Here is a 12,991-nt window from a genome sequence, read left to right as displayed (position 1 = left end):
CTTCTCACCCATTACGAAGTCAACAACACCATCCACTTCAGCTTCTGTCTCCATCTGGCCCTGAAACTACTCTACCACAGATCACTGATGGATGACATGACATCCCTATCGTGTTCCGGCTCTGGAATCAAGGGCGGTTTTTTTGTTTTTGTTTTTTTCCCCTCTCTTGAAATTTGATTTTCACAATAACCTTCAAAACAAAAGCTAGGGCTTCCCTGGTGGCGCAGTGGTTGAGAGTCCGCCTGCTGATGCAGGGGACACGGGTTTGTGCCCCGGTCCGGGAGGATCCCACATGCCGCGGAGCGTCTGGGCCCCGTGAGCCATGGCCGCTGAGCCTACGCGTCCGGAGCCTGTGCTCCGCAGCGGGAGAGGCCACAACGGTGAGAGGCCCGCGTACCGCAAAAAAAAAAAAAAAAAAAGCTAAAATAAAACAAAGAACAATTTAAAATGAGGCAGTCTGGCCTAATGGTTAGAAGTGTGGTTTTTTTTTTTTTTGGCGTCAAATCTCCATACTTCACTCTCTACATATGTAAAATGGGAAAACTAATAGAACTACCTCATGGAACTGTGCGAGGCCCACTGAACGAGAGCTGTTACAGTCTCATTGCTATTTATAAATTCACGTGAGAGAATTATTAAAATGTCGCTGTTTTGTTCCCTCCTGGCCACTAAGAGGCGCACTTCGGAAGAAGAAACGCGGGAGGCAGTATTCTAAAAGCTGGATTATCCTGCGGCGGGGCGGCTTCAATTCCTGGCGGAAGTGGATGCCTCCTCACCAGGTCTTAAGAGCTCAAAAACAATTCCAAATTTTTACGTAGTCCAAACGGCAGGCATGAAAATTTTTAGCGCTACTCCTAGATATTAACATCTAGGAAAACACAAGTATCCTCGAATTTTTTCACTATTATTTCTCTGGCGTGTCTATAGTATCTTTGAAGGACCAGAAGCCGAAAGTGCTCTCCTTTTCCCTGCCAGGACCCAAAGGTGAAGTCCCATCAGCCTCGCGCGTTACCTCCCCCTCTTTTCCTCGGCGGTGCCTACGGAGGTGGCCGCCATCTCCTACTCGGTGAGTGTTAATCGTTGGCCATCCTCGTCTCTGCGGTCTCCATCTGGCCCCATCGCTCCCTGCCGAGGAGGCCCGTCCTTCCGAGCACTCGTGTGGGTGGGCATGGCTCTTGTCGGTTGGCTGGACCACGTACAGGCACAGAGCGAAGCGGCCTGGAGGGTGATGGAGCTTCGCTTCCCAGGGCCGCTTGCTCTCCTACGGAGGCCGCCTGGGGTCAGAGCTGCGGACGGCTTGTTGGAGTCCTGGGGGCGCAGGGCGCCGGTTGGGGCTAGACTAAGGGAGCTCCTGGGGGCCGTGGCAAGACTGAGGGGGTTCCGGCCTTACGGCCCTGGGACACCTCGCTCAGCGATGTCTGCCCACGTGTATTCTTCTATGTCCGCTGCTCCACGCTCCCTCCTTTTCAGTTTTTGGTTCTGGGGTTGCCTCTGCGGCGGAACTGCCAAAAAAAACAAAAAAATCGAGCTGCGAGTCGAATAATTCAATTGACCGAAATTCTGGTAGCGGGTCAGGATCTCTGGGAACGTGAAGCCACATCCTGGTCTTCGAGGAAATCATTGGGGGTCGGGAGAAGTTCATTTATTGGACAGATTTATTGAGTAACTGCTGTGTGCTCAACAAAGAAATTGGTGGCCGTGAAGAGAACAAAAAGGGTGCTGCAGTAGAAAAGATACGGTAGCCGGAAAGGGCATCTTGAGGAACGTAACTTTTTAAAGCTGGTATTCGGATGATGGTCAGGTGGAACAGAACGTTCCAAGGCTTGGAGGCATCTTAGAAGCACATGACGGTTTTGTGTATCTTTTGAGGGTGTCATACAGCAGCAGCACCCTAGGGGAATTACAGGTTTCTCTTTACTGCACATCTCTTGTGATCCACGCACTGCAGGTGTTCAGTGTGCAATATCTCCATTTAAAAGGTGAGAAAACTGAGATTCAGGTTCATGAAGATTGCCCAAAGCCTGCAATTGGGCCATCTCAGGGCCGGGACACTTTGTAGAATGGGATTTGCTGCCCTTTTGCAAAACTTCCCTTTGTGGTTAATTTGTTTTCGGTTAGCTGTCGGCATTCTTTCTTGGCTTTGACTGGGCAAGGTGACCCCTGACCTCCCAGGACCGCGTCTGGAGAATGGCTAGTATTCTGCCAGCTTCGGAGTCGGGAGGGAAAGCAAGCCTGGCAGAGGTACCCATTCCATTCCCAGTTTGCTCCGTAGCTGGTGATTGGAAGATACTCTGCAACAGGCCCCAGGCAGGGTGGGAAAGCCTCCTTCCAAGACTCATCTTTGACATGGTCTCTTGCCTCTTTCTTGAAGGCATCATGGCTGCCCTCAGACCCCTCGTGAAGCCCAAGATCGTCAAAAAGAGGACCAAGAAGTTCATCCGGCACCAGTCAGACCGATATGTCAAAATTAAGGTATGTGGCCCAGGACGGAAGTGTGTGTTGGGGTGAAGAAAGGGGTTCCTAAACAGGCTGTTGGGTTTCTCACATCCCCAACTCAGATGACCTTTGGTAGGTGAACTGGTCTGTGGGTGGTGGTAGAGTTCTCTAGAATCCCAGGTGTCTCTGCCTTATTGGCACTCAGTCTCTTGATGTGTAAATTGAAATTTAAATGGCAAGGGACACTTGCCTGTTTTGAGGTGTCTAGAGGCTTATATTTGTTATATTTCAGGTGGCCTTATGACAATATGAGAGGTAGATTACGCTTATTTCATAGACGAGAAAACTTAGGTGTTGATTGCGATGTTAAAAGCCATGCTTTTCACCTTACTTTATACATGGTCTCCTCGCATCCCATGGGTATGTAGTCTGCTTTTCCTTTGCTTGGAAGGAGTGTGAGTTTGGATCTGTATTCCTGCTGGTCAGATGCAGGAGCTCCTATTTTTTTCCACCAGAAAAAATGTAGTGAAATCCTGTTCCCTGGAGACAACTACTGTTCGGCACGTTTCCTTTTCATCTGGTCCCTTTCTTCTCCGAAAGGAAGAGTTGGCGTCTTCACAGACACTAACCATGTGTTTTCTTTCAGCGGAACTGGCGGAAACCCAGAGGCATTGACAACAGGGTGCGCAGGAGATTCAAGGGCCAGATCTTGATGCCCAACATCGGTTACGGGAGCAACAAGAAAACAAAGCACATGCTGCCCAGTGGCTTCCGGAAGTTCCTGGTCCACAACGTCAAGGAGCTTGAAGTGCTGCTGATGTGCAACAAGTGAGCTGGGTCCCACCTCTGGGTTCAGGTGTCAGAAGCCTGCGTGTGTGAGCAGTTTGGGCAGGGACTCGACCTTCTGGAACGCATCTGGAGGAGTGCTATGTCCTCAGGAGCTTGGGTGATGCTTGTTGGGGACTGCAGAGTGCTTCCTTTGCTGGAGAGATGTGGGTTGGGAGCTGTCCTGAAAAGTGTAGAGACCAGGACCGGAAGAGTAAAAGTGGCTTTGCTTGAGCTTGACAGCGCGGCTCCTGCCGTAGCCTCTGGCAGTCATTTTCAGAACATTACTTATGCCGGGGATGGGGGTGGGGGGTGAAACGTAGCCTCAGATCTAAGGGACACTTTACACTGTGGCCACAGGTATCTTCAGAAGGCTATAGGAGTAGAGAGGAATTGCTGCCTCATTTTGGGCTGTGATCTGAAGTGGAGAAATGGGGGGAAGGCTGCAGGCAGAGAGGACAGCTTACACAGAGTTGTAGGGGTGCAAGAGGGTATGGGGGTTCACAGCATTATTTTAGCATTTTGAGAAATTTAGACAGTTGGCGAGCTCTGTGTGTAAGAGACTTTTGGTCTGCTTAGGGCCAGACTAGGGCAGTGGGATGAGAAAAGATTTCTCACGGGTAGTGATTTAGACACAATTTTAATCTGGATTGGGGGGAATGGTAATTTTTGGTTAAGCAGAGGACAGTTTGTTTTCTTCCCTTCCTGTTAAACAGGAGCTAAAAAACTTGCATTTTCTTGGTGAGTTAGAAAGGACATGGAGAGAGTGACCAGTAACATCTGTGTGTGCGTATGTTTACAAAGATCTTTTACCTGTAGTAATTGTAGACACGAGTAATAAACGACCATTATTCTCACTTTCAGAAATCTAGCCAGGCATTGAAATGCTGCAGATACTCTTTAGAAAGGATGAGCATAGGAATTAATGTTGGAGGCCCAAACTGCAGTAAGCAGGTTGATAGAGAATTGTGACAGAAAGATGCACTTTAATATCTTTTGTGTAGCAGAGATGATTGCTGTGCAGATGTAGTTGGTTGCCATAAGATAAGTCTTTTTAATAGCAGCTTGGCAGTTTGTACCAAGAGGCACAGAAATACTCTGGATCTAATTTAATTCACAAGTTCCATTTCTGGGCATTTATCTTGAAATAATTGAAAAGTAGGGAAACTGTAAGCTGATCGTTGCAGCAGTAACTGCACTATGTGTAACTGGTGAATGGTGGGGTTACAAGCGCCGGCTGGAATGTCGTGTGTACGTTAAAAACGGTTGTCATGTATGGAAAACGCCCAAGCAGAGGGGAAAGTATTTGAAGTCTGTGCAGTGTGATTGTGATTATGAAATAGACATGGATGAGGACTTGGGGAGTCTTTGAAAAATGAAAAAAGTATGATGCAACTTAAGTCTCCTTGGAAATAAAGATTGGGGAAATGTTTTAAGATATTGGACTTGAGTGGACTTCTTTACATAAAACAGAAGTTGTTCTCTGTCTGGATTGGTTTGTCTCTTGCTTTGAAGCTGTTTTCCTGCAGAGTTCTTAAAAAGAACTGCCCACTGCCTTGTTTAATCACTCCCTAGTCTTACTCCTCTCTCTGCTGAAATTCCTCCTGGGGTAGAGTGTCTTCTTAATTCAGTGTTGATGGCTTCATAAATCACTTCCTTACTGAAATGTGCTTATTAGGCCAATCTGTTGTCAAACTGGGGTGTGGTGTGGCTGTGAAGGAATGAATAGAACGGTACCTGGCACCAGCTCAGGAAATGTTAGGTGTTGTCATTCACTGGGTGAGTTTAGGCATTGTTACTTTTCAAGTTGATTTTGTCTGCAGCAAACAGGTAAAATGTTTACGTTCTGGGCTGGGGAGCCCTTGGCTTAATCAGGCTGTTGGGTTTTGCTGTTGGTTGCTTTGCAGAAGCAAAGCTTTTCACGGGCAAGTCCAAGCTCCCTGAGACCGCCTTGAGCTGGGCAGGCTGGTTCAAAGGACTGAGGGAGAACCTTTGAACCTGGAGTCTGGGGCTGAGCAATCCTGGCCTGTGTGTGACTTGGGAATTCACCTCCACTTTGTGGGCCTTGGTTTCCTCGGCTGTAAAATGGAGGTGCTACCTGGATTACAAGGCCGCTGGGACGGTTAAACGAGAGGGATCATTACCAGGGAACACTTCAGAGCCGTGTTGCTAGTGCCGTGAAATTAGGGGAGTTAGCAGCTCCCCCCACTTCAGTGCTGTAGCTCTGGAAGCAGAGTGACCAGGGCTATTGCCTTCCCGGTGGAACACGTAAGTGTGTTTTCCAGGATGGCCTCCTTATGTACCGATTCTCTTCCAGGTCTTACTGTGCTGAGATCGCGCACAACGTCTCCTCCAAGAACCGCAAGGCCATTGTGGAGAGAGCAGCCCAGCTGGCCATCAGAGTTACCAATCCCAATGCCAGGCTGCGCAGCGAAGAAAATGAATAAACAGCTCGTGTGCACGTTTTGTTTAATAAAACCGTAAAACGGCCATCTGGCATTTCCCCTTTGGTTTTACTCTTCAGTTTGTTTGACAGCTTGTCACAGAGATTGCTCTTTTGCCTGTTTGTGCTCTGTGGAACCTTCTGTTTGGAAGGCGTTTGTAAAGGATACGTGATCCTTCCTTCATGGGGCCCAGGCCTCAGGTGCCCAGAGCAGCCTCGGTCAGCTCCAGGGGGGCTCAGGAAGATGTGGCCCTCAGACCACGGTAGGTTCTGAGACCCCTGGTGAAGGACCTTGCATCTTGGAGCAAGTAGTCATTTTTAGCCTCACTTTGTAAAGTGAGGAATTACCCTGTGTGGTTCTTGTGAAGATTGAGGACAATCAAGTTTCCTTTTCAACTACAGTCCTAGACCTTAGTCAACAGTACCTAGAATTCAGCTGTTTTTTGAGGCTAAGAGGCCATTTTCCCAAGACATGGTATTATTAAGTGGCAGCACAGGTCACAAGGAACAGGGCATGTGGCACTCTATAGCACAAGGTTGGATTTAAGGCCCTTAGTTCAGTAGATAAATGCCTTACACATTGGCTCCTGTTCAAAACTCAGTCTGAGACGTTTGAGTAAATTGTTGGTCATTGTGTGACTTCTTTGAATTGACGTGGGGAGCATTCTGATTGATAGTCTTTTGACAGTTACTGAGTAGAGGAACTGTGCAGAGAAAACAGTAACAGTTGAGGATCTGTCCTTTATTAACCTGGGATAGCAGAAAATTCTTTGGCCTGTCGCTTAATGTTTCTGTGTCCTTGATACTAAAAACTAGAAAGGACACGTTCACAAACCACCTGGTTACACCTCGATGGGGGGACATGAAAGGTGGTTTGTACTTTTTCATTTGTGCTTTCCTGTCTCTCAGTTTGCTACCTAAGAGTTTTGGGATTAGAAAAAAACATTACATCTAATTCCCTACCCCACTCACCTGCCTCTGCAAAAATAATACACATTCCTGATTTATCACTGCCAATGAGAAATAAAGCATTTTGGATTCTAAAGTGTGAATAGCTCAGAGAGGTACCTGAGTTTTTAAGATGCCCAGCCAAAGCACTAATTTTTGGCACGTCGGATCAGGTGAAAACGTGGCAGTAGTGTGAATGACACATCTGGGACAGCGGGGAGGAAGGCATCCAGCTGCCTCCTAAGCTTTTTGCAGCTGTGAGCACAAGTATTTCTAAATACTAAGTACTCGCTGAGGCTGGGACCCCCAGTTTGAAGGAGCCAGGCTGACCTGTGTGAAGTCACATCCATCTTCCATGGAAGCTTTGGAAGAACTACCACACCCGCTTTGAATAACTGTCCTGAGAACTGTTGGCAGCCTTGCAGCTCTGACTGGGGTCCCTGGAGGTGCCCGACCAGGAGAGGGAGGGCCCCAGTGTGATGGATAAGGGGCAAAAGTTAGAGGCCTGTGGTGCTGGGAGGGTGAGGCTCTGGCTTCAGTGGGCCTCCTTGTGAGTTGGGGTCCCCACGGGCTGGGGGGGGGGCACTAGCTGAGCTCCATGGAGTCTGTGCTGGGGGCTGAAGCAGAATCCTTCTGGATGCTTTCAAAGAGGGCAGCCAGCTCGGGGTTGGATCGAATTTGGGACAAGAAGTCAGCCATGATGGGGCTCTTCCCCACTTCTGGGATGGTCAGCAGGGCGGCCACTGCCCTCATCGCGGAGCGCTTCAGTTCATCTTGCTTCTCAAACTCCTGCTTCACAGAACCAGCTTTGACCTAAGGTGGGAAGCAATGAGCAACGAGCCATCCTTTATTGAACACGGTCTTGCATTTCCCTGGTCACCTGTCATCCTCCCCAGCTCATGCGCCATCTCCTATCTTTATTTACTGCACTTAAAGCAGGCTCTTGGCACCACTGGACTTCATGAATGGGTTGCTGTGACAGCCTTCCAGCTGGCCTCTTACCCCCGGTCACGTCCTTGCCTCTGCCGCCCATTGTGCAGACAGGCTGGGGAGTAGACTTCCAAAGCTGCCTCGCCTGCTTTCCACTGCTTTATCCCCTCCCTCTCCCGCTTATTCACAGAATCTCAGGAATTTCCCCACTGCTTCTGCAATAAAGTCCAGATCCCTTCTGCTCTGCTCTCAGGACACTCAGCCCAGACAACACTCAGGCCCTTCCCCGAAGTAGATAAATGCCTTTTATCTACTTTAGAGGTGAAAAGCTTGGCATTGGGGCTGGACAGTCCTGGGTTCCAACGGCTCTGCCCCCTAAGAGCTGTGACCCCTCTTTAAGCTCCAATCTAAAATACTCTGCTTTCTTTTTGGTTAATTCCTACTCTTCCAAAACCCAAATTAGTTTTGCATTCAGCAGGCATTTACTAGGTGTGACAGGCTCCGTCCTCCACGTGACAGCTTTCCGTGAGCCTTCTGCCCCAGATCCTCACCGGACCTTGAGGCACTCCAGGCTAACTGCCCTATACCAATCAATGAATCAGTCAGTGACTTCTATCTTTCTAAGGGTCTGACTCAGTTTCCCAATTAGGATGTGAGAGGAGGGAGTCCACCATGTTCAATGTTGCATCCCTAGTACCTTGCACAAGGCCCAACACTCAGGAAGTGTTTAATGAGTGAAAGAAAGAGCTAGGTTTGAATCCCAGCTCTGCGATTTACTAACTGTGTAGCCTCAGTCAATAACTTAACCTCTCTGAACCTTTGTTTCCCTGTGTGTATAATGCTAAGAATAAGTACTCCACAGGGCAATGGTCGTGATCAAATAAACCACTTCATACACCACCTGTACTGCACGAGATCCTCAGTAAACAGTAACCATGAACGATCTGCAGAGAACCCGGCAGGCGCGCCCAGGGCTGGGCAGGGGGCTTACCTTAGCGGTACAGGTGGCCCTGAGGGGCTCGATGAGCCGGTCCACCCTCTGCAGGACAGGCACAGGACACAGGGTAGCTAGTCGGGCGAGCATGATGAAGGTCAGCATCTGCCCAGGAGGAAGGAGACAGTTCTTGGTGAAATGGCCCAGGACAGAAAGGAGCAGGTCCTGGGGAAAAGCAGAGGTCTGGAGCTCAAGCCCACGCTCTAGCAGCCAGCCTGCCTGCCTGCCACGCTGACCTGTTGACGAAATTAAGGAATGTTTCTGTGCATTTTCCCGGGAAAGACAGATTTACAACAGTGGTCCTCTCTAGGCGGAGTGGCACTTTTCGGCGATTACTACTCACTTTCCTATTCACTTTTAGATTGTCTAAACCCTTTAAGACAAGCATAATTCCTTTTGGTTATTTTACACTGGTTTTTTGTTACAAAAATGATTCATGTTCATTGTATGTATTTTAAAAAGCTACAAGGATAGAAAGTAAAACCTGTCTCCCTCACAGGTAATAAAAAAATGGCCCAAACTTCTACAACTCACTTATCACCTAACAGTGAGGCTTGGCCACCTTCCATGCCAGCACAGAGATCCCTCTCTGTCCTTGTAATGCTGCCAGGATCCCATCCATGGCTGGAGGGACCCGGTTTACTGAGCCAGCTCCCCATGAGTGGACATTTTGGTAGCTGCCAGCCTTTCCCAACTCCCAGAAAGCTGTGGAGAACCATCTCTCACATAAAACTCTGAATGTATTTGTATTTTTGAGTCAGTTCCATGAAGTCAGTTCATGGAGTGTCTAAGAATTCTAAATTTTAAAATGTTTCTAAGGTATGGGGATATATGTATTTGTATAGCTGATTCACTTTGTTATAAAGCAGAAACTAACACACCATTGTAAAGAAATTATACTCCAATAAAGATGTTAAAGCAAATCCCCCCCAAAATTAAAATGTTTCTAAATTCTACATTTTTCTAGTTCTGGTCAAACCATCCTCCCAAGAGCTTGCCCAGTGTAGACTCCCACCAAAGGTGTGAGACGTGGGTTCTTTTTCTTATTGTTAAAGAACAAAGCAGCTGTTTTCATGGGGGAGCCTGGGGCAGGGGTGGGGGACAAACAAGAAGTGGGCCCTGTGGCGCCTGGCTGTCCACCCACTGCGGAGTGGGCCTGGGTCCGGCAGGGGGCTCGTCCTACCCGGATGTCATAGTGGTCCTTCAGGCCGTCCTCCACGTGGTTCAGGAACTCGCAGATGTCCAGCTGGCCCAGGCAGCTCTCGAGCAGCGAGTACATGCACTCGAAGGCTGCCTTCCGCACATCCAGCCCATCGTCCACCGTGTGCTTAAAGGGCCCCATCTCCACCTGCAGGAGGGAGGGATGACAGCGGGCTGGGGGCTGTGACCCCAGGGCATAAGGACACCTTCCCAGGTTCCTGCTGCACCCCTCCCCCTCTGCTGTTCAGTACTGCGTCCCATCCCCAAATCATGCCTTAGACCCTTAAGTCTCCATGCCTTTGCTCAGCCCATGATGCCTTTTGATAATAATAGTAACAATAATTATAACTACAATGATTAGAATCTACTGAGCAGTTATGATGTGCCAGGCACTGTGCTGAGTGCTTGACAGATGACATTTTACTCATTCAAAAGTCCCAGGAAGACAGTGTTACTATTAACTCCATTTAATATATGAGGAAACTAAGGCTCAGAAAGGTTAACTAACTTGCCCAAGGACACTAGCCCAAGCTAGTAAATAGCTCAACCATAGCTCAACCAGAATTAAAACCCCAGGTCTCTCTGAAGTTATAACCAGAAGGCTCTGCTCTTAATGGTAACTCCTTCTTACCCCTCAAAGCCCAGCTCAAATGTCCCCTCCTTTTGGAAAACTTTCCTAACCCCTCTAAACAGAGTCACATCCTCCTCAGCAATGCCAGGTGGTTCAGCCCTTCTCATTATATCGTGCAATGACTTGGCTGTTCAATCACTTTTAATCTCTGCCTCTTAAATCCTAACTTCACCAAGTGCTCTAAGTAACTTAAATAATCAGCAGAGAGGGTATCCCTCCCTCTCCTTCAGGAGGCCATGAGCTCCCTGGTGCCTCATGTCTGGTCCTGGCGCCTGGACGCAGGGCTCGTGCTCCACGAACACCTGCTCAATGTCGAGTGATAACAAGAGTTGCTGGGGCTTCCCTGGTGGCACAGTGGTTGAGAGTCCTCCTGCCGATGCAGGGGACGCAGGTTCGTGCCCCTGGTCCGGGAAGATCCCACATGCCGCGGAGCGGCTGGGCCCGTGAGCCATGGCCGCTGAGCCTGCGCGTCCAGAGCCTATGCTCCGCAACGGGAGAGGCCACAACAGTGAGAGGCCTGTGTACCGCAAAAAAAAAAAAAAACAAAAAAAAAAACAACCAAGAGTTGCTGACGTTTACTGAGCACCGACTGCGTGCCAGGAGCAGTTCTGAGCACTTGTAGGATTTAACTCATTAAAAATCTTCTCAACAACCCTATAATGTGGACACGGTTATTTCCCTCCCTTTGCCCGTGAGGAGAAACTGAGGTTTAGAGAGGATCGCGTTGCCCCGGCCAGGGTCACACAGCTGGGAAGTGGAGGGGCAAACCTGACCCTGTGGGCCGGGCCTGCTCTGATGAGCTTGACCCTAACCCTCGCCCCAGCCGCAGGAGTCAGACCCAAGGGCTCCCGGCTCTGTCCTCCCACGGCTTCACCTCTCGGATGAGGTCCCGGCGGATCTTCGTCTCCTGGTAGAGGAGGGGCAGGATGTCGTCCAGCAGGTCGCGGACCAGTGAGGGCTTGTTGTGCACGGCGGAGTTGAAGAAAGCCAGGGTGGCCCGGCGCACATTCAGGTCTGGGTCCTGCAGGCTCTCCATGAACTCTCCTGGAGGAAAGACCAGAGGTGGTGTGGGGGGCAGCACAGCCAAACACAAACCACCCCCACCCCACCGTGCTTATCTGGTTAACGGGAGCCGTGCAGACCTGGCTGGACGGGGACAAATGTGTTCTGAGCATCTACTCTGCGCAACAAACCTTCAAAGTCCAGATAAGAATGTGGACTTGAGTCTGGCCTAGGTTCAGATCCAGGCTTGACCACGTCCTGTGGCACCTTGGACAGCCTCAATGTCCTCAACTGTAAAATGGGTGTAACAGCAGTACCTACACTGTAGGACTGGTTTTAGGATTAAAAATGTGGTGATGTCTACAAAGCACACAGCAGAGCACCAGGTGAGGACTCTATAAATGTTAACTTGATTTTATTTCAGATGAGAATGCTGAAGATAAGAGAGGTGAAGAGACTTACACAAAATCACACAGCATTTCTTTTCGTACAGGTTAGACTTTTTAATAACTATGTTAATGTTTTATATATTCAATAAATAAATAAAATCAAGAATGGGAGGGATCCCTAAAAGAAAAACCAACTGTATTTCAAATGATTAATATAACCACCCAGGTTATGAAGGAGAAAACAACTCACCTAAGTAACTTCCAAAGCATTGTGACAAGATGCCCTCAGGCTAAAGACAAAATTATAAACAAATACTGATTTTTCACAGATAAGGGTTAGCAATTCTCATGACTACCTTCTGTGTATTCCAGGATTAAGTGAATAAATATCTCAGGAGCTGGGTTTCTACTGTAACAGAAGAGTATATAGAAAGGGAAAAGGCTAGCATGAACCCTGTGGTGTTGGACTGGAATATATATGTGTGTCTGACTATGTACATAAAGTCATACATACTTAGATTTCCTGATCCTGTCTGCTGAGAGGGCCTCGAAGTAATGGCACCCCAGTAGCAATGAGCACACCTAGTGCTCAGATCTTGGATTCTGAATACTATTCTCCACTAAAAGGAATCAGGCTCCTTGGAGAAATGGTTGATTCCAGGGCTGGGGCAGGAAAGGTTCAAGATGGGTCGGGAGCACTTTATCGTGCCAAAAGGTAAGGAGATGCTCAAAGAATGATGGAAACATATCAACAGAACATAAGCAGCAGCTTGAAGGGCTCCCACTGGCTAAATGTGAGACAATCTTGGGAATCAAAATAAAGACAGTAATAGACTATAACCCATTGAGTGAAATACAAATCCCTGAGTCTATAATGATATGAACAAATCAATGAATAAATAAATGGGGGAAAAGGAAAAGTTACTTCTGAGAACAAAATGCAAACTAATAAATATGGGAGGAATGCTGGAATTAGAAAGTTGTCATTTAGCAACTGTCAGTAATCATTTATTCAGGCAAGAAACCACAATGGATGCAAAATTTAGTGGGCAAAAATTTGATGAGGAAGAAAATATTTCAATAGGCTTAAAAATACTTATTCATGGGGATTCCCTGGTGGCACAGTGGTTGAGAGTCCGCCTGCCGATGCAGGGGACACGGGTTCGTGCCCCGGTCCGGGAGGACCCCACATG

General features: G+C 48.3%; 2 protein-coding genes and 1 non-coding gene across 5 annotated transcripts in view; 2 read left to right on the top strand and 1 right to left on the bottom strand.

Moving 5' to 3' along the window:
• The first annotated feature begins 946 nt into the window (after positions 1-946).
• On the top strand, positions 947-5,751 carry RPL32 (ribosomal protein L32). The gene is made up of 4 exons (XM_022562750.3): positions 947-1,066; positions 2,372-2,472; positions 3,083-3,264; positions 5,579-5,751. Exons 2-4 carry the CDS (start codon positions 2,377-2,379, stop codon positions 5,706-5,708), a joined length of 408 nt encoding a protein of 135 aa, XP_022418458.1. The 5' UTR covers positions 947-1,066; positions 2,372-2,376; the 3' UTR covers positions 5,709-5,751.
• Positions 2,163-2,302, top strand: LOC115801557 (small nucleolar RNA SNORA7). Its single transcript, XR_004021864.1, has one exon. It is a non-coding gene; the product is annotated as a small nucleolar RNA SNORA7 (small nucleolar RNA).
• A 674-nt stretch (positions 5,752-6,425) lies between the features above and the next one.
• CAND2 (cullin associated and neddylation dissociated 2 (putative)) overlaps positions 6,426-12,991 on the bottom strand; it is a 28,593-nt gene continuing 22,027 nt past the window's right edge. For 2 of the 3 annotated variants that reach the window (XM_030759396.2, XM_089919742.1), the window contains 4 exons: positions 11,282-11,451; positions 9,760-9,924; positions 8,574-8,741; positions 6,426-7,465 (listed from right to left, as the gene is read on the bottom strand). In XM_030759396.2, coding sequence (XP_030615256.2) covers positions 7,238-7,465; positions 8,574-8,741; positions 9,760-9,924; positions 11,282-11,451 — 731 coding nt within the window. In that variant the 3' untranslated portion in view covers positions 6,426-7,237. The remainder of the gene's footprint in view (positions 7,466-8,573; positions 8,742-9,759; positions 9,925-11,281; positions 11,452-12,991) is intronic. The other variant, XM_030759397.2, reaches the window with a different exon arrangement.

This window comes from Delphinapterus leucas, chromosome 10 (assembly GCF_059928025.1).
Source record: "Delphinapterus leucas isolate spDelLeu-1000000601 "Yukka" chromosome 10, BTC_Dleu_Yukka2, whole genome shotgun sequence".
NCBI lineage: Eukaryota > Metazoa > Chordata > Mammalia > Artiodactyla > Monodontidae > Delphinapterus > Delphinapterus leucas.
This window is presented reverse-complemented; position numbering and strand designations above follow the sequence as displayed.